The sequence below is a fragment of the Pseudorca crassidens genome, chromosome 2 (assembly GCF_039906515.1).
Source record: "Pseudorca crassidens isolate mPseCra1 chromosome 2, mPseCra1.hap1, whole genome shotgun sequence".
NCBI classification, from domain to species: domain Eukaryota; kingdom Metazoa; phylum Chordata; class Mammalia; order Artiodactyla; family Delphinidae; genus Pseudorca; species Pseudorca crassidens.
This window is the reverse complement of record NC_090297.1, coordinates 151,827,342-151,853,478: the sequence shown is the minus strand read 5'-3', so window position 1 is coordinate 151,853,478 and position 26,137 is coordinate 151,827,342. Positions and strand designations below refer to the sequence as shown.

At 52.4% G+C, this 26,137-nt stretch overlaps 1 protein-coding gene across 6 annotated transcripts in view; it reads left to right on the top strand.

The window, feature by feature from the left end:
* The first annotated feature begins 5,298 nt into the window (after positions 1-5,298).
* The window catches only part of SOX13 (SRY-box transcription factor 13), a 44,400-nt gene continuing 23,561 nt past the window's right edge, over positions 5,299-26,137 (top strand). For 4 of the 6 annotated variants that reach the window (XM_067729344.1, XM_067729342.1, XM_067729343.1 and 1 more), the window contains exons 1-2: positions 5,299-5,906; positions 25,595-25,689. In XM_067729344.1, the coding sequence (XP_067585445.1) occupies positions 25,640-25,689 (50 nt within the window). In that variant the 5' untranslated portion in view covers positions 5,299-5,906; positions 25,595-25,639. The remainder of the gene's footprint in view (positions 5,907-25,594; positions 25,690-26,137) is intronic. The other 2 variants (XM_067729345.1, XM_067729346.1) reach the window with 2 other exon arrangements.

Here is a 26,137-nt window from a genome sequence, read left to right as displayed (position 1 = left end):
AGTATAAGCCCCGGGGTGGGGTGGAAGTGAGGAGGGGAGGCTGCAGCAGGATTTTCTAAATTGCCCAGGCTTCTGGGAAGCGGACACCCTCTTTACCTCTTTCACTCCGTCCCTCAATCAGCTGCCTTTTCAGGTGGGGCCCAATGGCCCCCCTCTGAAGGAAGGGATGGGAAAGAATAGAAAGAGAGAAGAAAAAAACAACCATTGTGTGTACGTGCACGTGTGTGCGTGTGTGTGCATGCATGCGTGTGTGTGTGTGTGTGTGTGTGTGGCAGGTGCCCTCTCAGAGGGAGGTGGCTGTCCTTGCACTGCACCCATTCCAAGTTGACCATTGAGACATGTGGCCTGCTTTTTATCCCCAGCATTTAGGACTACTAGTAATTAAATTTACAGAGAGAATGCCTGCTAGTTCTGGAGGTGAGAATGACTACTCCAGCCCTCTTCCCCCTGCTCGATTCCCCATAGTAGCTACACATGTGAAGAATAGAGCAAAGATGTTTTAGAAGCACGCATGTGCGTGTGTGTGTGTGCATGTGTTTGTATATGTAAAGGACTCAAGTCATCAGCACTAGTGCACTCAAGAGCACACGCACCGAGTGGGGTCCCTGTGTGTGCACACGTGCAATTGTGTTGCGGGGGGTAGTATGGGTTGAGACCTCTGTCCTTCATTGGGAGAAAGTCCTCCACTTGGGGGATGGGAGGCTGACTGTCACGTAAGAAGCAAAGAGCTGTTTCTACTTCTAGGGTCTAAGCTAGAATCTAGGCTGTTAAATAATACTCAAGTGTTAGTTTGTATGGTTCAGAGTCTAAGGACCCCATAAGAAGTGAAGCAGGGTGGTATAGTAGAAAAAGCATGAATTTGAGGGCCAGAAACCTGAATTCAAATGTCAACTCTTGCCCCTTCATTATGTGGTCTTGGAAACTTCCCTTCCTCTCTCTGAGTGTTATTTTCCTCATCTGTAAAGTGGAACTATTCCCATCTTCACAGAGTTGTTGAGAGATTAAAGGAGATCACGTGGGACTTCCCTGGTGGTCCAGTGTCTAAGGCTCCACGCTTCCAACGCAGGGGCCCAGGTTCAAACCCTGGTCAGGAAACTAGATCCCATATGCATGCCACAACTAAGAGTTCTCATGCCACAACTGAAGATACCGCATGCCACAGTGAAGATCCCGCAAGCTACAACTAAGACCTGGTGCAGCCAAATAAATAAATAAATAAAAATTAGAAAAAGAAAAGGAGATCATACGTATAAAGTACCAGCCTTGGTACCTCTCCTTTCTGTGCACAAAGAGAGGACCAGAGGAGATGGTTCTGGGAGGCTGATTCCTTCCAGATCTTATATTCTCAGATTCCGATAGGCAAATTAAACGTTCTATGAATCCACCTGTTATCTTCCTGATCGGCTTCCATACTAATCAATACTGAGGGCAACTCTCTGGAAAAACTTGGGTTAAACTGAGTTAGAGGCCCACCAGCGTCAGCTGGAAGGGAGTGCCTTCTCTGAAAGCCGAGGCCCACCTGAGTGAATACTCCTGATTCACTCCTGACTCAAATGTCTGACTATAGGGACCTAGAAAGGCACTTCCTCGGTCAGTAGGAGGAAGAGCTGGTGCCCAGACAAGCTCTGCTAGGCTGGGCCTACCCTGACCTGACCCAAGCTACAAGCTCCCTCCTCTAGGCTGCACAGAGAAAATGGCCCGTGGAAGGTGCCGGTGGTCTTGCGGGGAAACAGGAAGGGCTTCAGGCAAAGCAGCCAGACAGGGATTTCCATGTGCTCTCAGCTCACTTCCTCTCCTGGAGCTTCTCTCCCAGGCCCTTCTCCTGTAACAGTGAGGAAAGCAATTCACAAGATTCTGTGAATTTAATCCTTGTATACTTCTCCAACATTCATTTGCATTTTACACTTTGTCTCTAACCTTGGAGGTTAAAGCAGTGTGGAGAACCTCAGCAGCCCCGAACACTGCAGCCCCCACCAGTGTCTCAGGAGCATGTTTGCCACCACACGAAGTGGATTGGAGACCACACTCCCTGAAGCCAGTCAAAGGCATTCCTTCAGCAAATTTATTTTGAGCATCTCCTATGGGCTCTGGAAATTAAATGGAAAGTAGAGCAGACAAGTTTCTTCCCTCACAGAGCCTACAGTCTAAAGTGGAAACAGAAAAGCACAAGAAAACAGAAAACCGATAAAATAACTAAATATCAATTGTTGTAAGTGATATGAAGGCGGCAAATGGGGCCTAGAAGAATAAAGGTGGGAGATGGGGGTAGGGGATGATTGTAGGTGGGGAAGGAGGAAAGATGAAGGAAAGGACATTTGTGTTGAGAGCAGAGAACGAAATGGAGCCACTCTGGGAAGGGCAGGGTTTGGGGAGGCACTTTCCAGGTAAAGAGATATTTATAGGGTTTGAGGTCTGGTTTAAGGCTGATACTTTAATATGGGGATTGGGCAAATTTTGTGAGATAACCATTCAGGATTGAAGGACACAGCAAGGGGAGGGTCTTGAAAAATAAACAATTGTTTGATAAGCTAGTGGTTTGCCAGGTTAAACAAACTATTGTCCTGAGAAGGGGGCTGTTTGAGCAGTCTATTGTTCAGATAAATTGATTTTCAGGAAGTTCCTGAGGCAAATAATGAAGTTACTTACTGGTTTACAGTCTTATCTTCCCGGGCAAGAAATTTCTGGAACAAATATTAAAGTCACATCAATGTAAGCAGCCTTAGTTAAATTATGTGGCTGCAAGGAGTCTCAGTTCTCAGAAGCAGCAAGGCTGTGGTAGTCTAGCTGAGATGAGGATGGCCTGGGCTAGGGTGGGGACAGTGAAGACAAAGAAGTAGATGGATTGGAATATATTTTTGGAGACAGATCAACAGCACTCACTAAGTAGATTAGATCAGAAAGAAGGAATCAAAGATGACTCCTAGGTTTTAGGTTCAAGCCACTGGGTAGGTGGTACGATTTGCTGAGATGGGAAAGATGGTACAGGGTATAAAACAGGCTTAGGGGGGTGGTTATAGGCTCAATTCTGAACATGTTAGGTTTAGGATGTCTGTGAGTTCTTGGGTAGAAATGTCAAGTGTATGGTTGGATACATGGAGTCCTGGAGACTTAAATAAAAAATTGGGAGAAACATCAGTGCCTCATTTGTATTTAAAGTAATGGAAACAGTTAAAATTTCACCCAGGGAGAGAAAGTAGAGAGAAAGGAAAATGGGGTACAGGAGAGCCCACAGGACACACCCACCTGGAGACAACGGTGGAGGAATAAATATAAACAAGGGAGGCTGAGAAAGGGCAACCAGCGAGGTCGGAAGAAATTCAGGAGAGTGTGGAATCCTGAAGTGTTTTAAGGAGGGAGTGGTTAAATGTGTAAGTTTGATTGGTGTTCCCAGGAAATAGTGTTGTAGTATAGAAAGACCTAGAATCTTCAGAGTCAAATCACTTCCTCCCATCACTTACTGGCTATGACTCTGAGCTTCATTTTTCTTACCTAAATGGGGATAATGATACCACCCTCACAGAGTTGGGATAAGGTACAAAGAGATGTTATATATGAAAATAGTACTGTGCCTAAGACACAGTAGGCAGGTACTATAAAGATCCCAATTCAAGTGGCAGTGATTGGGAAGGGTGCACACCAATGAAGTAAGATATAGTGGGCGGGGATATTGGAGAGCGGAAAGCCCACTTGCCACCTCTCCTTTCTTCCTGTCTCAATTTGCCACAGCTAAGGATAGCTACAAGGAGGGATCCATAATGAGACTGCCCATTGAAGCTGATCAGGGGCCAGAGAAAACAGCCTGACATATGGAAAACACAGGTATGCTGGCTGGGAGGAGGAAGGGCTTGGTGGTACCTGGCTTCATAGTTTCTGAAAGGGCTTCATCCACAGTCGTCCAAAAGCCTGACTCTGAAGAGTTAATGTTGATTTCCCTCGCCTCCTTACCCCCACCTGTTTCTTCCTTTCCATCTTCCTTACCCCCAGCTCAGGCCCACATTATTTTTACCCTGGTTACCGCCATTGTCTGGTCACTGGCCTCCCTGCCTTCAGTTAGACTGATCTCATCAGAGGCCCTGCTTAGAATTCCTCAGTGACTGATTGATTCCCTTCAATCAACCAATTGATTGACAAATATTTATCAAGGATCTGCTCTTTGCCAAGACCTGGCTAAACACAAGGGAGCCGGAGAGACACATCCCTTCCCTTGTGGTGCTTACTGGGGAGTCAGACAAATGAACAGTTACCATATACTATCTATGACTGGGGGGCTTCCCGAGCCCATACATAGGTGTGGTACCTGACGCAGATTTGGCCATAAGAGAGGCTCTGGAAGAGTATATATCTGGGCTGAGACCTAAAAGATGCATAAGACAACTTAGCCAAGGAAGGTGGTGGGGAATGATGAAATCCAAAGCCTCAGGAAGTCTTAGAGCCTGGCTGACCATCACCTGCTGAGATGCTGGCCACCTGCACTGTGGGCACAGTGTTATTTGCAGATCCAGGACTGCCACGCCTTTAATCTGCTCTACTTTCCAAGATGCAGTTCAGATGACACCTCTCCCGAGAAGACTCTGATCTCTGTCCCAGACCCTAGTGCTCTCGATGGTCTCCATGCCCCATGTACCTGGCTGATCTCAGCACTCTTCCACTTCACTGTAATCATGTGTTCACTACCTGTCTCCTTCCAGAAAGGGCAGGGCATTTCTCATTCATCCTGGTGTCCCCAGCACTCATTTGGGCCAGGCATAGCCATTTAATAAATACATTGATTTAAAGGAATCCCACCCCCCCACCCCCTGCCATATCGAACAGGTCAGGAAAACAATAAAAGACTTGAGAGAGTGCAAAATGACAGGACTAGGGAGTGGTCTGACACATCAGGAAGCAGTCTAGCTGCAGGTGGGATCAGGTTCCTAAGGGAGGTTCTGAAACGGTTTTTAAGAAACCCTAAATCCAGGTTATCTGTCTGGAGGGGTTAGGAGACTGGGAGTTGGATTGACAACTTCTTGGGTCTTGCTCTAAGGAGCGAAGATCCTCTATAACGACCTCATACCTGGGCAGTGAGAGTGGGCAGAATACACCTCTTTCTTCTATTCCTTCCATCCCCTCACTCCACTTCCACCCATCTCCGCCGCCCAGGAACCTCAGCTCTTTCCTTTCCAACAGAGGATTCCGGCTGTTGATGCCTGGAGGGACCTGGCTGCAGGGAGGAGGAGGGAACTCTCTGTCCCTCCCTCCTTCTCCATCTCCCCACCCTTCCTCCCTCCTCCTCCCTCCTCCTCCCCCGGCCCGCTCTCTGTCTCCCTCCCTCTTTCTCCTCTGAGGCTGTGGAGTCGCCTCGCAGCAGCGAGCAACGAGCGCCCTGCTCCCAGTCCCGGCTTGGAACTTAACTGTATGAGTGCGGGTCTTGGAACCCCGGCCCCGGAGCTGCGAGTCCGGGTCTGAACCTGGGGCGCAGCGGTCAGCCTCCGAGGCCCTGATTTGGGACCGAGCCGAGGCTCTGAGCGCGGAGCGGGAGAGCCGGGAGGGCCGGCGCAGCAACCGGCGAGTCAGGGAGCAGTACCGCGGAAGGCAGGGAGACGGCCGCGAGCTGAGGGCAGAGGGCAAAGTGCAGAGAGCGACCTGGCTCGGCGGAGGGCGCCGCCCGGCCGGAACGGAGCTCTCCGCCCCGGACGGCGGCCAGTAGTAGGGTGCGGACCCGGGGTCGCCACGAGTCCCGAGCGACTCCCCGGCCGACGGCTGGGGGCGTGCCTCCTCCCAGCCCAGCCGCCCCAGCCCAGCGCGCCCGTTCGTAGCGTCGCCGGGGCATGTGAGCGGGAAGCCCAGGCTGCCAGCCGCGAGGACCCGGACGGAGGAGTAGCAGGAGCGCAGAGCCGAGAGCCGCGAGCCCAGCGCCCGGCTGAGTAGTAAGTGCGCCCCCTCCGTGCCCAGAGCGCGCCGCCGCGCCCCCCTCTCCAGCCCTCCGAAGTTTTGACACTCGCGACCTCGCGTTTCTGGGCACACGCCGGCTCTCTTCTCTGCGAGTTTCCATCCTTTGCAAAGTTTTTTAAAAAGGAGCGGACCCCCACCTACCCCTCACTACTCCGGCGGTGGCGTCTGTTCGCGGGCAGACCCGGCTCCTTGTGGAGAGAGGTGGCAGCCTGGTAAGGCCGTGGGTGTCTGTTTCTGTGTGCGCACCACAGGAGCCGGGCTTGGGGTGCCCCCACCCCGCCACGGCCGCTTCTCGCCCACCGGCCGGGGGCACTAGGTCTTTCTCACCAGCCCGTCTGTGCGCCCAGTTCAAGGATTTCCCAGCGGGAAGCCGAGACGACCAGTGCGCGTCCGGCTTGGGGCTCCGGTGCCCGCACCGAGGCGCAGATCTACCCCTGTCCTGGTTGTGTGGGGTGCCGGGGGCCAGCCACGCAGCCCCTCTCACCCTTCCAGGTTCGCTTCCCAGCGGACCAGCCGGGCGCTGCATCCTGTTTGTTTTCTGCTCCGGCTGCTCCAGTTTCACCCCCCTTTCTCTTCCCACCCTAGCCTTCTTCTTACCACCCCTCCACCTCCTGCCTTTGGATGTCGGAGGTGAATCTTTTCATCCCTGTCTCTGTGCAAAAGCAAATGTGCCTGGGGGTAGGGAGGTACGGAGGTGGGAAGGGGGGCTAGTCGCTCTGTTACCAGCGGCTCGCCATTGTTTTCCCACCCCGCGCGTTCTGTGCGTAAACACACACACACACACACACACACGTACACACACACACACACACGTACACACACACACACGTGCGCGCCGGCTGCTTCCAGTCCCCAGACGCGCAGGGATCGCCCGCGGGATTCTCCCATCTGCCCGCCTGGTCTTCCAGCCTGGAGGTGCTCCATTACTTAACTGGAGCTGGGGAGGGCAAGAGACGTGGGGGTTGCCGGAGAGTCACGGGCGGAGCCGCGAGCTGGGCCTGGGCGGGAAGTGAATTTTGAACTTCAGCCCTGGACCTTTCCGGGAGGACCCCGAGCGCACGAGCGGCGGCCTCCAGCCCTGGAGGGCCGACGGCAGCTGCAAGGACTCCAGCGGCGCTCTTGGCAGCCGCCTCCGTGACAAGGGCTAGGAGGAAGCCGAGGAGTTTTCCTGGGAAGTTTGCTTTGACTCTGGGAATTTCCGGACAGGGCGCCTTGGCGCTGGCGCTTGAAGGGGTCTGGCGAAAAGACAGCAAGAGAAGATGCTGCTGCTCTGGGCGGAGTTTCCAGAGACCCTGCTTTCTACTGTGCGCCCTTGGGGAGTGGCGCTCGAGATGCTGGGGTTCAGCATACTTTGGTCCTAATTTCCCGTCTATGGACAGTGTGAGCTTGGGCGAGTCCCTTAACTTTTCTAGATTTTCCCCTATGCAAAATGGTCAGAGTTAATGCACACATCTTTGAAACTGGCATCTAATGATCAGTTGAGGGATACTGGTTTGGAAGGTATGAATGCCAGGATGGTAGTTGGACCATTGTAAGCCTAGCTTAGAGGTTAAGAGACAGGGCTCTGGAGTTGGATCCCAGATACTGCCACTGGAGACATGGTCTTGAGAAGTTTAATCTTACTGCTGTGTATCTGCTTGCTCATCTGTAAAATGGGTTTAATATGAACAGTACTCACTTCGTGGGGTTGTCTTAATAAAGTGAAGCTCATACAACAGTACCTGGCACATAGTAAATGCTGGAGAAATGTGACCTGTTATTGCCATTATTACTTAACTGACTTTGTACAGACCCCAGAAGAGCATTTTGGGGTTGTGCTCATTTAATCAATTATAATAATTGTCCACTTTTGGGAAGGAAGAAACCTCACACTTCTTCCCACCCTTTCCTGATTTTAGCACCTTCCTACTCCTTGCATAGTTCCACCTTGTGAAGTCGTTTTTTTTTTCTTTTTCTCCTTCCTCTCCTTCCCTCCCTCCCTCCCTTTACAACTTTTGTGAAAGGCATTTTATTCCCTCCTTTTCCTCATTCTTAAAAATAAATCTTGGCCCAACTGTAGTGTTCTCAGTGGAAATCAGGCCCCAGGAAGGAAGCATATCCCCAAGAGTGTCCTGACCTGGGCTGCTGGCTCAGGATTGGATGCGCATTTGTGTCTCTGGGGCTGACAGGAGCCCCAGTGTCTGCAGCCCTGGGGAAGAATCAGGTGGGATGGGCTGAGGATGTTCCAGGGGGAGCTCTGCTCCCGAGGTGGCATAGGTGGCATCTGTGTTGCCTGCTGCCGGGGCTCACTTGGGAACCTGGAATATCCCAGCTGCCTGGGCAGACTGGATGTGGGATTTGGGGTAAGTAAGGGGCAAAAGTTTCACCTTCAACTTTCAACTTGCAGTTGGAGTGTTTACTAGGAATTTGGGTTTGTCACAAGCTTCTTGTCTGATTCTGGACCCTGCAAATGCACAACACAAGTAAGGGATAAGCTGTGTGACAGTGAGGAAGAAGAGCAGGCAGCTGCTGCCCACCCACAGTGCCTTGGACAATGGACTCCTCTCTCTCTCTTCTCTGACCCTCTAACCCCATCACCAGTGATGGGAGAGGATGGCCAGGAGATTGGTTCTTGGAGCTTGGAGATCCTGCAGGTAGGCTCTCAGTGATGAGAACCAGCATTGCAGTCACCCTCATTCATCCCTTTAACAGAAATTTGTTGAGCTCCTATTATGTGCCAGGCCCTGTGCTAGGCAGCAGGGCTTCAAGGGTGACCAAGACAGGTAGTGTGCCTGCCTTCAGAGAGCCTTCTTTCTAGAGGGGGGAGACCGGCAATAAATAACTTGAAATAAGTAACCAAGACAATATTAGATCCTGTGTGATTTTCAGAAGTATGACACGGTGATGTGATAGACAGTGTATGTGTGGGGACAGGCAGGGGAGGTCCTAGATGGTGAGGCCAGTGAAACCTGCCCTGGAGAGAGACTAGCTCAGTCCAGGCCTGAAGGGTGAGAAGGAGCCAGCTGCACAAAGACCTGAAGGAAGAGGATTCCAGACAGAGGGAACAGCAAAAGAAAAATCCCCGCAGCCAGAACAGGGTTGGCAGTAACAGTGGGGCTGGAGAGGGAGACTGGAGAAGCCAGGAGGGCCAGAGCCTGGTCACACGGGACCTGGTTAGGAGCCTGGATGTTACGGCCAGGGCCATGGGAAGCCATTGGAGAGTTTTAAGGAGGGGAGTGACGTGATCTGCTTTATGATTTTAAGAGATTATTTGGTCCACAAGAAAAAACCCAGCTTATTTGGTAATCAGAGTTGCCCCAGGGGAGGGAAATGGTGGCTGAGGGATGGGATGAAGGAAAGATGGTGTTTTCAATGTAGATTCTTTGTCCTTTCCAAATGTAGTACCATGTGCATGTATCAACTATGCAAAAAAAAAAAAAAAACCCAAACCAGAAAGCATAGTTAAAAAAGAATAGCTTAAGCCTGGAAAATGTATATAATAAAAAGTTTGTTAAAAAATCTAAAACTGTTATCATAGTACCAATTTTGTAAAGATAATGATATGTACATGCACGTCCATCACGCACCTACATAGATGGAAGCCTCGATGGCTGCCTCAGTGTTTACAGAGGTTAATTCTGGACACTGGATGTATGGGGGATTTTTTTTTTTCTCCTTTATCTTCTGTTGATTTTTCCAATCTTCTTCAATTGTCATGAATTACTTTTATAAGTGGGGAAAGATGTGAAAAAGAGACATCATTCCGGCTACTACATAAAGAATAGTTTGAAGGGGAGCAGGAATGGAAGAAGAGAGGCTGGTTAGGAGGCTGATTTGAGTTGAGATGATGACTTGGATAAGGCGGGCCAATGGGAGATCATTCTGGAGGTAGAGCCAATGGGTCTCACTAGCACACCGTTGCCTAACACGATGCACTGCTCTTGCCTAGAGAGGGCATTCCACCCCCAGCTCAGATTTTGTAGTCAGGAATGCTGGGATCAGTAATGGTGACAGATAATTTCCAGTGCTGCCTTGACTTTGGAAATGTCTTGAGTTTTATCCACATCCTTATTTCCATCTTTCCTCGTAATAGGGAGAGCCCCATCCTGAACATTTTGCTACTATGATAATTGGCAGATTCAGGGCAACATGATAGATACAATACGAAGGATTTAGAGCCAGGAGAGATGTTCATCACATAACATCTCTGAGCCTCCATTTCCCCATCTATGAAATGGGGCAACAGCAATACTTATCTCTTGGAATTTGGGAGGCTCACGTCTGATCAAGTCTGCAGCAGTGCTCCATGAATGATAAGGGTCTGGGTTTGCTGTTGCCAGACAAGTGTTTGCTTGAGCGAGGCCTGCTCCTCCAGAGGATCTAGGTGTTCCTGTCCTTGAGGGCCTGACACCTGATTCTACACAGGTTTTCTCTTCTCTGGGGGTGCCTTTTGAGATTGGCCCCTATTGGGCAGCTCCCTGAGTAGGTCACCAGGAAGCTGATGCCACTGGAAAAAGTGGAATTCAAATGCAGCTGTGCCTGCACGCCCCCTTCCCCAGCCTTATTCAGGGGTGAAGCTGAGTGTTTGAAAAGGGCTCTGTGCTGGGAAGGCCTGCCAGGCCCACAGTAAATCGTGCTCTGAATGGGAATTATTTTTGTGCTCTGTGTTTGCTTAAGAGGGCTCACTCCTGCCTGAACTCACTGCAGTCCTCACCCTTTGCTAGTCCTCTTCCTGGAACCTGGATATGTTAGCCAGGAAGGCTGTAACAGTGCCTGTCACCACGCGGGGGACCAGGACCCATGGAGGGTTGCTTTCTTATCTCCTGTCATCTCCCTCTCTCCCCACTCCCAAGCAGGAAGGCATGCCCTGGATGGGGTTCTTTGGCTGGGTGACAAAGAACCCCTTCTTTGGGTGACTGCCCCTTCCTTGGTCCTCCTTCCAGCTCCTTGGGAAGACTCAGTTAGGAGATTTGTTACAGACCATCTCAGCAGGGCCACCTTCAGCCTCTGCCAGCTTCTCTGATCAGGAGTGACTCTGTTCCTTTTAAAAATTCAAATACTTTCTCTAAGAAGCAGTGATGGTAATTCCCTCCTAAGAGAGGGGTGGAGTAGGGTGGATGGGGCATTCACTTCCGCTTGAGTGCCTGTTACATCCATGGGCCTAGCCAGAGACCCCTGAGACTGGACCTGCTCAAGCCTTATGATGGTGAAGGCCCTTGTGGCTCTCCTAGGAGCAGGTTTCTGTCCAGAGTGACAGTGGTCAGAACTCTGAGAGGCTGTGAGGTGAGGAGGAAGTGGCTGGGGTTTCCCCTGCCTGCTCCCAAGGTCATCAGTGGGTGAATCCAAGGCCTGGGCATGGCTCAGGATGTGCTATATGTGGCCCAGCATCTCAGAGTGTGCACATGAGGGCAAGACAGGAGAGCAGCAGGGACCGAGCTTTGTACCCAATGATGCTAGGGGTGTTTTTATGGGGGAGGGGTGTGTTGGGGGGTAGAGGAGAGAAAGGAAGAAGTGGGGACAGTATCTCTAGCTGCCGCCTTTTTTCTTAAATAGCATGATTACCCAGGCTCATTCGGTCACTCAGGGAAGCCTGACACATGTCATCAAATCTGAATTCAGTTCTCTTGATACACACAACAGACTCCCCTCCCCTCATCAGTGGCCTTAGCATTTAAATGGCCTTGGCACAAAGCCCCATAAGCAGCCCTAGGGATTGTGGCCAGGTTGGGGGGGAGGGTTTAGTGTTACTCCCCATCTTGTCCCTCTGTGTCTTCTGGGGACATGTCCGAGGTAGAGTGCCAGTGTTTGGGCTTGAAGGGAAGGGGCCACAGATGGGGCAGAAACACTCAGGCTCGGTTCTCCCCTGGTGGTTTGGGTCTGTAATCCCTGCCAGGCCTGGAGCTCCCTGGGGGATTCGCCCCAGAGGAGGCCAGACTGTTCTCCTCCCCTCAGCCTTACCTCCCCCAGTCCCCACCCCCTGCTTGACTCAGAATGGAATGTGCAGCCTGTGGAACAGGATGGGGTGGGAACTAGTTCCCAGAGGGCCTTGGTCCCCATCCCCTCCCCTCCCCCCACAAAGTGGGTAGGCGCCTCAGGGCTGGGTCCTGCTCCTGCAGGGCTGGAGGTGCCCCGCTCCAATCGCAGGCCCTGTGCTGAGTGAGGGCAGAGGCGGGTACCACGGGGACCCAGGTCCAGGCATCTGAAGGAGCAGCCAGGGCGGGGGCATTTCTTTACAAGTCCAAGACGTTGGTGGGTGGCCAGTGAGAGTCCAGGGGTACAGCAAGCCAAGCAGACCCGTCCGCAGCTCTGGTAGCTGGGGTGGCCTACCCCAGACCTCCACCCTCTGTTGACTTCTGTTTTAATTGCGGCTTATATTTTCTAATTCCTATTTTCTGTAGTTTCCAAAAGTAGTATAACAATGTGTATTACTTTTGTAATCAGGATGGAAGGGATTTAAAATATATGTAGAATTGCCAGACAGGGAAACAGGCAAAGTAGTCAGTGTTTCTTCTCTGGAAGACTGGGAGTCAAGGCCTGACCAAACTGTAGAATATTCTGCAGAAAGAGGGGTCCCTGGCAGGAGGGGCAATAGCTGGAATATGATGAGAAGGCCTGTGACACTGGACTGATACCTTTTCAGGATGACCATTGAGTAGGCCTGTGGATCCCCCCGGTGGGCTCTGGGAGCGGGGCTCTGGGCTGAGGTGGGCTGTCCAGGGACTGGGCCCAGAGGCCTCCTACATTGGCTCTGGCACCTGGGGGGAGGCAGGAAGGGGAGTGAGCTTTGGTTTAAGCTGCCCTCACACTGACTCAAAACAATTAACTCCTGCCTGGCCACACAAGACAGGTCCGGTGCAGCCCAGAGTGGAGGGTGAGGAGTTTCCTGTCTCAGTGTGAGGTGTGAAGCTCTGGAAACCTTGCTCCTACTGAAACACAGCCCTACTGAAGGAGCCTAAAGTCATTCACCCATTCCTGTGAGGCTTTGGTTCCTGGCTTGTCCCTCAAAGGGTGGGGTGGGGTGGAGGGGGTGAGGAGGGAAGGACGAATAAAAGGTTATTGGGGAGGGACTGGAAGGAAGCCTGTGTGCAGGTACAACCAGGCTGTCCGAGGCCAGTGGGGAGAGGAGAGTGGGGAGTGAACAGGGAGCTGTTAAAAGCAGAGGGGAGGGGCCCCTCCAGCCCCTGACATTTCTCTGGCTGCCTGGCTCCCCTCTCTGTGGCCGGTGGAGAGGGAGGGTATATGCGTGTAAGTGTGTGTAAGTGGCCAGGCGGGACCTACACCCTGAAGACATTGGTCAGCCCCTGCTGGACCCCAGGGGACAAGGCTGTGCCTCTAAGAGCCCCCAGGGGACAGTGGGGACATTAGACCAATGTCAGGAAGGCAAGGGGAGAGCAGACTGGGAGGCAGAGAGAGAGCCTGGCTGGGGCGCTGCTGAGGAGGCCCGCAGAGCAGAGCGAGGCCTCCTTTCATCCCTCCTCCCTGAGCTTCAGTTCTCCAGAGCCTCTGGTGCCTCACACAGATTGGGGGTTCAATTCCAGTCCACCTGGTGAGGGCGGGGCAGTGGGTGATCACCCTCCACCCTCCTTTCCCTCTCTACAGAGATGCAGTCTCCTCCCGCTGTGTCATTGTGAGCATGGGACTGCAGTCACCCCGCCCCGCACCGAGCCGGGGTGAGGGTGGAGTGGGTCCGGGAAGAGCTCTGGAGACCCAGTGGGGTCCTCTAGCTGGGGCTGGTGGGGCAGGGAGAGGGAGGCCTCTCCTCTTAGTCCGAGTGAAGGGCTCAGCTGTCACAGGTACCGGAGCCAGGAAACAGGGCAGAGAACAGAGAAAGGGGATCTGTCACATCTTGCCTGGGGTAGAGGTAGGTAGCAGAAGAGCTTTCTCTTTGGTATTTGAGGAAGTCAAGGGATGAACGTGACTGTCAGGTTGGAATAAGTATACAAGTCTGGGTGAATGGGGTTCTTGGAGTTGTGCAGTGCACAGTCTGCACAGCTGTACGTGCTGGCCCTTTTGGAACTGGTTCAGAGCATTGGGTCCCTGTGGTTTTCACAAAGTGAGTTCCTTTCTCTTTTACCAGCTCTGCCTGGCCTTAGGTCCATATTCCTCAGCATGAGACCCCCAATTTGGAGGTGATTTTTGGCTGTTTGTTACCCCTTTCTAGGTGTTGATTGACCTGGGTTTTGGGGAACCAGAACTGAGGAGCGGGCTTGTGTGTGAGCGAGGGTATGGGTGCGTTGGGCAGTTTAGAGAGGGTCTGGAGAGTTTGACCACCCTCCTTGTGGAGTCAGAGTCCTGTTTGGATAACTAGCCACAGGTGCAGCGAACCTTCTGACTCCTGAGTGAAGGCTCGCTGGGTTTAGGAGTTCTCAGATGGGGCAGGCAGGTGCGGAGGAGGGCAGGGTCCTGCCTCCCCCGACGGTGACCCCTCCCCCAGGCGCCTTTGCTGGCCTGCGACCCACTGGGTCTTCTTTATGTCCCTGCCTTCCTCTCTCCCCCTCCCATCATCAAACTCACTCATCCCTTGTCCTTCAAGATCCTGCTCTTTGATCTCTGAAGAGGTGACTGGCTAATCGGATTTACCAATCTAAATTCATGTGCTGGTGGCAAGTTAACAGGTAACTCTTGAAGCTCTTTTAACTGGCCACCAGGCCTTATCAATCCAAGGGGGGACTGTCAAAGTGGGAACCTGGGGTGGAGGTGGGGTAGGTGTTTGGGCCTGAGGGGGCTGTTCCATTGCCCATCCACTCAGCAGGTAGGAGGGGAGCGCCTGCCTCCAAGCTGTGCTCTGTACGCTGAGAGACCAGTGCAGCCCTTACACGGTTTTGAGGAAGATAAGGATTAGATATTCACTGACAAAAGTGAAGGTAGGGAGGTGTGGGGGAGGGCTGTGGAGCATCTAAGCATCAGGGAGGGGCACCACAACCGGATCTGGGCCATCAGGAGAGGCTCCCTTTAAGAGGAAACATAATGACCTGGAGGGTGAGGAGCAGATAGCTTGTCAAGAGCGTGTCAGAGAGAAGAGAAGGTTCTAAGGACAGATGCCCCCCATGTTTTCCAGGGCCCCCACCTGGGTCTCCAAGGGCATATCCAATGGTCCTGTCCCTCACCAAGGACCCTGGGGCATCATGACTTTGCGGGGGGAGGGTGATTGGTGGGCACTCAAAGACAGGGTGGCTAGGGGCTCCTGACAGCCTTGTTCGACTATGAATTGTGTATGACAGCATGGGGGAGCATGGGTTTTGGGGTGCACTAATAAACATGGGGTGTGCGGGGGCTGCCTGTGGTGTGTGGCCCAAGTGACCCAGGGATTGGAAGCCCAAACCTCTCCCAGGCAGCTGCGGTGGGAGTCGGGGGGCGGGGATGGGGTGCAGGATTGCTAGGGCCAACTGCAAATTAGCCAGGCTGGCGTTAAATGCCTTTGCTGCTTCTCTCCTCCCCTCCTGTCCCTCCCTGCCCTCCCGAAAATCAACAACTGTGTCAACAGCGGGGTAATTGTGCTTGGCCGGCAGCCTCTGGGGCTTCCAGGACCAGGCAGGTGCTGGCAGGGGCTGCCGAGCCCCACGCTGGGAGCAGTCTGGGTCTGGCTGCCAGGGCTGCAGGATAAACAAGGCCTCACACAGGCTGGCTGGGAGGGAGGGAGGCCGCAGGCAGGCAGGAGGGAGAACAGGTGTCTCAGGAGCATTGCAGAAACAAAGGGCCTCTTGTCTCCTCCTCCCCGGCCCCAGGGAGCAGCCCCCTCCCCCCTCTCTCAGGCCCTGCCTCGAGACCAGTGGCCAGGTCAGCCAGGGGGTGCTGGGAATGAGGGAAGGGCAGGTGCTGACCTCCAGACTCCCCTGCATCTTGGTGCTTATTTTTTCTTGCTTGAGGCAGAGGTAAAACCAGTCCTTACGAGGCACTAGCCCTGGAGGCAGGGTACCTGCCTCTGAACAGACCCACTGGCCATGAGGCCTCTGGGGGTCTTAGTTTCCCACCGGAAAGACAGGAAGACCCTCACCGCTGCTGGGACACCCAAGGAAGAAATGGATGGGAGACAGGAAAAGGACCTGGAGCTTTTTAGAAGAAAGAAGCAGCAAACGTCAGGAGTGATAGAAGGTGGGGCAAGAAGTAGGGAGACCTGGGCCAAGGGATTCCAGGTGGGATTTGGGGTGGAGTTGGCTGGGGTGCAGCAACACCCTCTTCCCTCCATAGCCCTTAACGAAACAGACCTTTACTGAACACCTGCCATGTGCCAGGCACTGTACTAGGGATGGAGAGGCAAGGAAGAATAGCGTAGTACCCGCACAGACAGACGGACTGGAGCCAGACTGCCTGTATGGTCTTGGGCAGGTAACTTAACCCCCTGTGTCTCAGTTTCCTCATCTGTAACATAGGGGTGATAATAGCCGCTGCCTCATGGGACTGTTATGTAGGTTAAATGTGTGAAGAGATGCCTATTGTATATAGTAAGGGATACATAAGAGAAGGCCGTTATTGTTCCGTTATTGTCCTTGTCCCTGAGAGAGTATCAGGGGCTCAAATCTTGCCAGAGTGCAGGAAGCAGACAGGTAAACAAATAATTGCAGTCCAGTCAAGTGCTAGAGACTAGGGATGTCAAGGGCTCTGCGATGCCCTGGAGGAACAATCAATTCTTCTAGGATTATTAGGGAGTGATTCATAAAGGAGCGGCAACATTTGAACTGGGCTTTGAGTGAGGTATAGGAGTTTTCTGGTCAGGAATGTAGGAAGGGCCTTCCAGGCAGGGGCACCGTGTGAGCTGCAGCCCTGAGGTGTGAAGGCGCCTGTTTGCACCTGCATTAGGGTCTGTGAGCCCGACAGCTGGAGGGTGACTGGGCTGGGCTGCAAAGGGCCTGAGCTGCAGGGGGTTTGGGCTCATCCCTAGTCTGTTCCAGGGTCAGGTGCCAACTTTGGTCGTCACTCGGTATCTTTCTTCCTCCTCCCCACACCAATACATTATGAATCACTCAGTCTAACGCTGGAATATTCTTCAGCTTATAGAGAAGCAGGATGGTTTGGTGAAAACACCATGGGGTCTTAGAGTCAGAAATTTCTGGATTCGAAGCTTTTGTATTTTGAATCTTGATGTTGGGCCATTTACCTAATTTCTTTGAGCTGCATAAATTGGGGTCATGGCTTCTCCCCTCTGGCAGAGTTATGGTTGGGATTGGAGGAAAGTTTCTAGATATATAGCATTTGCCCAGTAAACGGGAGCTGTTAGGGTTACTCCCTGTGTGGTCTTGCCGATGCCATAAACCTTTCTGGGCCTTGGTCTCTATCTGTAAGGGGGAAACAGTGGTCTGTCTACTTCCTTCCACGATTTTCAAACTGGTAATGGGCCAGGCTGCCCATTTCCTGGGTAGATCAGTCAGGCCCAAGACCCAGGACCAAAAGGATCAGCTGGCAGCCTTCCCAGGGAACCAGCTGGTCCTGCTGGACTGAGTGGAGGGAGCTGACCTCCGGTGGTCCAGCCCAGGTGCTGCTCCCTCTGCAGCAGGCAGTGGGGCTCCACATCCTGCCTTTCCCACAGGGGTGAAGCCCTCCAGGGTTCCTCTAACAATTGCTGTGCTGGTATTTGAAGGGCCGATGGGCAGTAGAGGCCAGTGGGCACCAGAGGAGACCAAGGCCCTGGTCTAGACTGTGTGTCCTCAGGCCTGTCGCTTCACCTCTTAGAACCTTGCTTTTCCCATCCGCAACTTGGGGAGGACCATTTGGACCCCTCCTGGGATAAAACAAGAATGCTGTGTTGCTGTGGCAATAGAGTCAGATGAGGACGATGACAGCTACCCTAGTAATTTTGGTTGCAGTTTCAAAATCCAGCTGTGGAGTCAGACACTTAGTCACACTCCCTCGTGTGTACCTGGTGGTGCCGTCCACAGTGCGCTTCCCTCCACGCAGCTCATCTCAGGGGTGCCTCCTGAAACCTTGTCAGAGGGCAGAGAGTATCTAGCCCCCCATTTTTTTTTTTGCGGTACGCGGGCCTCTCACTGTTGTGGCCTCTCCCGTTGCGGAGCACAGGCTCCAGACGCGCAGGTTCAGCGGCCATGGCTCACGGGCCCAGCCACTCCGCGGCATGTGGGATCCTCCCGGACTGGGGCACGAACCCGTGTCCCCTGCATCGGCAGGTGGACTCTCAACCACTGCGCCACCAGGGAAGCCCCTAGCCCCCCATTTTGTGGATGAGGAAATTGAGATTTAGAGACAGGGTGGTGGGGCCTCGTAGTTCCACACTGACTGTGGGTCTGAAGGGATGAGGCTGGTCACGTGACATGTCTGACCACGCAGCAGCACAGGAGGGAACCCACTCCAGGATCCTGCTGCAGGGTCCCCTGGTCTCCTGCCCTGGCATGCTGCCACTGGTTTTGAGGAACTGGTGATGGGACGGGCTAGGGGCATCGAGGAATGCCTGGAGTCCGTTGGGTCTCCTGACAGTTGCAGGGAGCCCATCCCGGGTCCAGATCTGGAAGGGTGTTTGCCTTGGCGAGGCCACCATCCTCCTCTCCTCCCTCATTTGCTACCTTGGCTGTGCCCATCGTGGGCATGACCCCATTTTCTCTTCCTCCTGTGTACTCACGTTTCTCCAGTGGCTTCAGGGTGAGGTGAGGTCAGGGAGAGAAGCTGATTCAGGAAGATGGGGCTGGGACAGTACTTTGGGGTCTCCTGGCCAGGTGATCAGATAGCTTCCTAGGTAGCCCTGGAAACTACCTGAGTAAGACAGAGGCAGAAAGAGCAGCAGTGACACTTGGATTTTTCCAAGGGCCATGTACATGTTTACATGTAATTTGCATATAACGAATACACTGAACACAATTTTATAATCTATCCCCAGGCGGATTTGCCTTCTACTATTGTTCTTTTCAAAGATGGCTGCTCCTGGCTTTTTACTCTTGTCTGGCCTCACTTCTATTCTGTTCTCCCCATCCCCCTCACAGAGGGCAGGTGATGGGGGGGGGCAAGAAGACACAGACAGAGGGTCAGCTTTAGGTCAGCCCTGCTATTGATCACCCTCCCTGGGGTGAGCACAGAGGGTGGCCCCCGCCACTGAACACACAGGCCTGGCCTCCCTGCCGCTCCCCAGCGGCCCTCTCACCTATGAATGTGGCTCAGGGCACCTTCAAAGGCAGGTGCACAGAGCTTGGCACTTAGCAGGTGCTCAATAAATCTCAGGATAAATCGAGATTAGAGACAGGCAGGAACCTTGGAAAACAAAGACATACCCTGTTCAGGCTCCTTGGTGCCCAGCTTTTGTGCCTGTGAAGGACGAGGTTGATGGGGAGAAGTGAGCCTCTGAGGAGTAGATTTCTCTCCTGACTGTGGCCAAAGGAGGCATTTCTTTCTCTTCTTGGCCTTGCAGGAAATAGTGGTGGGGATGAGAGGAGCAGAAAGAAAGGGCCAGGCCTTCTATTATTTTGTTTTTCAGATCGAGAGTCTGTTAATAGCAATTTATGACGACCAGGTCTGCAGCCAAGCACATTCTGTTCTCCACTGTTGGGGGGAGACTCGCAGGGCCATGGCAAGAGGCTGGACGGGAAAGACAACCAGGTCAACACTTTTATGATCGACCGTTCGGTGCTTGTACCAGGGGCAGCTTTAGCACGGGGCCAGCTTGAGCCCAGTCCTGTGTGGGGATGGCATGGCCTCCCCGTGTGAACCCAAATGGCTTCAGTAAGTGGGGTGAGCTCCCCTCCCACATCATGCTTACTGAGGCTTGGGCTGCAGATTGCTTTCTGTGAAATGGGGTCAGGGCAGTGACTCTCAGAGCAGAGTCACTGTAGAGTTTCTCAAGACGGCAGGGCCTGGGAAGAACCCTACAGAGAAAAGGAGAGCAGCTGTGTGGGAGAAGACCCCAGAAGAGGGGGAGTGGGCAAGATGACCACCCTTGTGGAAAGAATGGTGCACAAGCAAAACAACCCCCTCTCTGCAAAAGAGCTGAGCTGGTGGAATTTAGCTCGGCGGCTGTGAGATCCGGGCAGTAGATAGAGCTCTGCCGGCACCTGGGCTCCGTGTGTGCAGGTTGTTGTGTGGGGTCCCGGAAGACAGTGGAGAGGACAGGCGCAGCCCCCGTGGCGCCCCCTCCACCAGGCTGGCCTCTACGCTTCCCTGGGCTCATCACCAGTCCCCATTCCTGGAAGCAAGCCCCCTTCCTCCATCCACTCCTCCTGTAAGTTGGTTTCATTCTTCCCTTGATTTCCCCTCATCCCCCTCCCAACTGTTTGGCTTTGACTGGAAGTAGCTACATTAGCCATTCTTCAAGGGGTCAGCGTCCCCCAGGGGGCCAAGGTGCCAAAGAGCAGAGAACTTTGGTCGGTGGAGGGCTTCTCAGGGTTAGGGGCGGTGGTGCCTGATCCCCGGGCCTCTGCTTCATGGCTGGGGGGAGCCCATGCTGCTTCGGGGAGAGCAAACCACTCAAGTGGCTGTTTCTCGCATCCCAACTATGTCCCCAGGCTTGGTGCCGTTGGACGGTTGTTGAAGGGCAGACTCGCTGGAAGGATAAGAAGCTTTTGTGGGACTCTGGAAAGAGCCAGGGCAGAGAATGTAATGCGTTGGGTAGTGGGGGAGAGGGATGTTGGGCAGTGAGAGAATGGGCCTGGTTTCCAGCTGTGAGGATTGGACTATTATCTTATTATTATCCTCACACAGCTGACAGCCACTCAGCCCTGAGACGGGTTCCTTGTCCTCTGTTCTGTGGGTTGACATCCTCTTGCCCGGCCAGCTCAAGGCTCTTGCCAGGAGTTCATGAAAGGATGAGCTCTGAGATTTGATCTGGCATGGATAAGTTCATTAGGTGTGTACGGAGCATGTACTCTGGGCCCAGCACCAGACTCGGGGCTCCATTAGCAACCCCTGTGTCTTGCTAAGACAAATACTAGTAGGGCTCCTCTGTGCCAGGTGCTGTAAGGAACAACGGGGACTAAGCTACCAGCCGAGAGGCTAAGGAGCCCTGCTGCGGTAGAAAGGGGGGCGGGGGGCGTTAGCTTATAGTTCAGTTAGGAAGAGACCTCCAAGGTCAGAGGGAGCCTTGAATGCAGGCCAAGGAGCTAGGACTTTGTTGACAGCGAGGAACCAGAGAGTGTCTCAGAGAACTTTCAGAACGGGTGGCTCACTCATTCAGGCTGAAACTTCTCTCTCATTATTCTGCAACAAACTTCCAACAGAACCCTGTGCTTTTCCTTTCCATTCAAAGACATTTTTGCTGCCGTCAGGTTGTGCTGAACCATCTGGTAATCAGACAACTTCCCTTCCCCTGCAGGGCTGCGGCTTCCCAGGGTGTGAGGCCAAGCCTGGCAGCCTGTGGAGGGGAGGTCCCTTTTCCTGGTCTGCCCTGACCCACACTCACCCCGGCTTTGGTCCCACAGGGGCTCAAGTGAGTGAGTGTGGCCAACTTTCCTGGGATATGCCATTCCTCGATGAATGAGCAAACTTACTTTGTTCAGGATTGATCAATATTAATCTCTGGATGTCTTTTTTGAAGGCGGTGGTTTGATATGTAGTTTTAACAAATAAGGTATTCAGGGATGAGTAAGCTCTACCAATTCCTTATTATGTGAAGGCACTGGGTGGTGGTGGTGGCGGGGAGGAGAACAGACCCTGCCCACAGGGAAGCTGTAATCTGTCTGGGGAGGTGAGACAGGATCATGGGAAATAGCTGCATTGTGGGAACAAGCCCTTTCAGCTGAGTTGGCCCGGGCACCAGGACTGCTGGAGTCATTTCTGTCTCCATGGGCTTGGTTTCGGAGGCTAGGTACAAGGTGGAGTCAGACAGATCCCAGTTTGAGTCCTGGCTCTGCTTCTTCTGAGCTGTGAGATTTCTGGCAAATACTAGAACTTTCTTAGAGCCTAGTTTTTTCACCTACGACGTGGGAAAAGATTAATACCTACTTCCCAAGGTTAAAAGGATTCAGTGAAGTGATGTATATGTTACAGTGCTTAGTTCGGGGCCTGCAGTATAGGAGACTCCAGTGAGTTGGGAGCTGGTATTAGTATCGCGGCCACTGTGGTGGTGGCTGTTGGGGCTTGTGCTGGGGTGGGACAGTGCGGCTCTCCTGGGGCCTGTATGGATGTGGGGCAGCTCCTCCCTTGGGTCATGAGCACGACCTCTGTGGATTTGGGAAAGGGGGAGGAGCACTTCTCCAGAGTGTGGCGGGTACAGACTTTGTCGGCTATGACACCTCTCTCAGCCTCCCACTGTATTCTTCCTTCAGATTTGGCACACAAATGTGCTGTGCGACCCTGGCCAAGTTACTTAACTAATCTGTGCTTCAGCTTCCAGAACTGTAAAATGCTGCGGACAGTCGTACCTGGTACTGAGAGGATTAAATAAAAAGGGTTATATGGAAAGTGTTCAGACAGTGTCTGGCACAGGGGGTGTGTCTTATCCAGGCATTTGCTGCTGTAATTATTGCTGTGGTTATTCTGTTACAGGAGTGACCCATGCACTCAAAGAAACAAGGGAATGAGCTGCTGCCCCAAGTGTTCCAGGAGTTTGGAGCAGGGGTGGGGGTGTGGGATGGAGGTGGGCCGGGGCGTGGACCCCAGTGTGTGGACCCCGCTCTGCTGGCGCTGGGGAGCAGCCCAGAAAAGGGGGTGAACTCTATCACACACTAGCTGCAGGCAGGGTGTTGCCAGGTATAGAAGAAATGATATGGCTCACAGTGCACTGCCTTTTGTCCTTTGCCCAGTGTTGTCCCTTAAACTGGTCACTAAGGGGACAGTTCTACACCAAGTAGAATGGATTTTTGCAAAACTGGTGAAATTCACGTATAAGTTGGGATCGCTTGGAAGCATGAAACCACCACATTCACCAAACCCAGCTGCTGGTGAATTTTAATAATTCATAGTAATAGACAGCCTTTAACTAACCTTTGGACTCTGGGTCCTTGGGAGCTGCCTGCAGGAACCTGGCAGGAAGTGGAGGCTGTCCCCCGGCACCCAGCTCCAAAGCCGAGAGGGCTAATTGGGTTGGGAGTGCCTGCGGGGAAGCAGCCTTTTCTCCAAGGTCCTTGTGCTGTGGTTTTGGACTTGGAGTCAGGTGGACGGACCTTCAGTGGGATTTTGCTTCCACCCCTTAGCTTCAGATGCTTCAACTATAAAGTGGGTTTTATTGCTGCCAAAAATACCTGTGAGGCGCTTAGCTTGTTGTGCTCGCTCGAAAAATGGCAGGTGCTGTCATGATCCTTCTGCTGATTTGGGCTGCAGCCTGAGGGTAGAAACCAGGGGCTTAGCAGCACTTATATTTTTGCAACATCAAAGACCTTGGAACCCCACCCCCCCCAGCTTAAAATTTTATCTCTGAGAGAAGAAGTAATAATTCATCCCATGTGCAAATGGAAAAACTGAGACCTTGCAAGGTTGGGTGGTGTGTCTCAGGCCCCACAGTGAGTTACAGGCGTCCAAATCCCTTATACTTATATGGGGCTTTCTAAACCATCAAGTGTATTAAGTGCTTTGACATTTAGAAAATCACTATGCTGAGGCTCCAAGCAATCTGGTGGGGTGTATTTTTTTTTTTTTTTTTTTGGTGGGGTGTATTTTGACTCCCAATTTACAGATAGGAAAACTGAGGCTCAGAGAATTAAGACTTGCCCAGGATTGCACCTTGATTTCGTGGCAGAGGTAGGGCTCAAACTCAGACCTTCTGCCTCCAAATCCAGGGCTCATTTCCACTGTGCACTCAGAATTATCACGTGGGTCTGTGTGATCCTCTCTGCAATAACTTTTCCCCTCCATACCCGTAGATCTGCTAGGTGGATAGTCATGAGCCAGGAGGGAGAGGGTTAAATTCCTTCCTAAGCGAAGGAGCTGGTTTTGAGCTGGGTGCCTCCAGTGACCCCATCATTGACCCTCACCCCCTGGATCAGGGCGACAGGCTGTGGGGGAAGGGAAGCAGAGCAGCTTTAATGGCCCTGTGCGGGCAGAGGGAGGGCCTAGGGGAGGCAAAAGCAGGGGAGGGGACGCTCATCTCTCTTTTTCTTTGGACAAAGATGGACAGAGATGCCAGTGGCTTTTTTCAGTTTCCATAGAAAATCCCTAAGGTTCTCTTGCAGTAGAAGGCCATCAGCGTGGCCTGAACTCTCAATCAGGCCATGGAGCACAGGCAGCTCTTAGATACTGGAAACGCTGGGATGTGTTCTTGGGTAAGTGGGAACTGGGATAGTTTTTACTGGTAAAGGTACCAGTAATAGAAAACGGAAATATCAAATGAACCTTAGGGGAGGATGGGACTTTGGTCCCAGCCTGTCATTCATTGAAGAGGAAAAGGATGATTCGAGTGGCCCACAGAAACCAGCACCTGTGCAATAAGTGGATGACTCTGCAAACTGGGAAGGCTGCTCCTTTCCCTCCTTCTCTCCCCAGGTGGCCCCACCCCAGTCACCCCCTCTGTTAGCTCAGACCTTCTTCTTCTTTTTTTTTTTTTTTTGCGGTACGCGGGCCTCTCACTGCTGTGGCCTCTCCCCTTGCGGAGCACAGGCTCTGGACGCGCAGGCTCAGCGGCCATGGCTCACGGGCCCAGCCGCTCCGCGGCATGTGGGATCTTCCCGGACCGGGGCACAAAACCGCGTCCCCTGCATCGGCAGGCGGACTCCCAACCACTGCGCCACCAGGGAAGCCCCAGACCTTCTTCTTTAGACTATTTGTTTGGATTATTGTCCCTCTGTCCTCCCCAAATGGACCTCAAGGAGGTCCAGAGCTATAGAGTAACTGCCCAGGGTTGTTCAGCAAGTCGGGAGTGGGGAGGTGGGGAGAGAGCTGTTCTGGAAACCAGGCGTCAGCCCAGTGCTTTCCTTGAATCTGCCACCCTAAGAAGGACCATTGAGGCAAAGATTTCCGGGAAAGCCAAGGAACTGACTTAGAGGAAGTGAGCGAAGTCTCTTCCTCTATCCGCATCTTCCTGCCCCCAGATCCCTTTCCCTCCCTGCTGAGGAATCCTGAATACACCTGTCTCTGCATGGCAGGTAAAAGCCTTTCATTGTTCCTAGAGGTGAGGGAGGCACCGAAAGGAAGGCCTAGCTGGTGGGGCGGGTCTGGCACTGTCTGGCTCTGGCCTTTTTAGACACTTCAATTAGTTACGTTAATTATGGCTTTGTGAGCAAGGGGTTCTCTAAAGGCAGCCAGTCTCCAGCCTGTGCGCTCCCTGACCCCCGGCCGGACATGAGTCCCCAGCCTGTGAGTCTGTGTTATGCTCTCACCTCTGCCTGTCTGCAAGATTAAAGGTGCCATGAAGGTGTAAATTATTAACAGTTTCATGTTCTCCATCTTTTTTTTTGTGGTAGCCTATACGATAATGAAATTTACCATTTTAATCATTTTTAATTGTACAGTTTGGAGGCATTAAGTACATTTACATTGTGCAACTGTCACTACTGTCCATCTCCAGAAGTTTGTGTCATCCCAAACTAAAACTCTGTATCCATTAAACAATAACTCCCCCTTTGCGCCTCTCCCCAGCCCCTAGTAACCTCTATTTTACTTTGTCTCTATAAATTTAACTGTTAAGTACCTCGTATAAGCAGAATCAAGAAATATTAGGCTTTTGATTATTTCACTTAGGCTTACTTCACTTAGCGTAATGCTTTCAAGGTTCATCCATATTGTAGCATGTGCCAGAATTTGCTTCCTCCTTTGTTAAGGCTGATAATATCCCGTTGTATATGTTTACCACATTTTATTTTATCCATTCATTCCTCCACAGGCACTTGGGTTGTTTCCACCTTTTGGCTATTGTGAATAATGCTGTATGAGCACGGGTGTGCAACATCCTTCAAGGCCCTGCTTCCCCTCCTTTGGGTAACACCCAGAAGGGGAATTGCTGGATCATATGGTTATTCTATGTTTCAGTTTTTGAGAAACCACCATATTGTTTTCCACAGCAGCTGTATCGTTTCGCATTCCCACCAGCAATTGTCTGCATCCTTGGCAATACTTCTTTTTGCTTTTTCTTTTCTTAAAAACAATACCATCATAATGGGTGTGAAGCGGCATCTCATTGTGGTTCTCCAACTTTTTATGGGGAAGTCAGGCCCCGAGAAATGTTGAGACGTGTCCTCCCCATTGCAGAAGCAGTCAGGCCCTGGGCCCACGCTTCCGGGCCTCTGTCACAGCCTCCATATTCCATCCTGTACTCCTTTTGCTACATACTTGTCCCATCAAGAGGAGGCAGGTGAGGGGAGGGGGTATAAATTAGGAGTTCGGATTAACATATACACACTACAAAATATAAAATAGATAACCAACA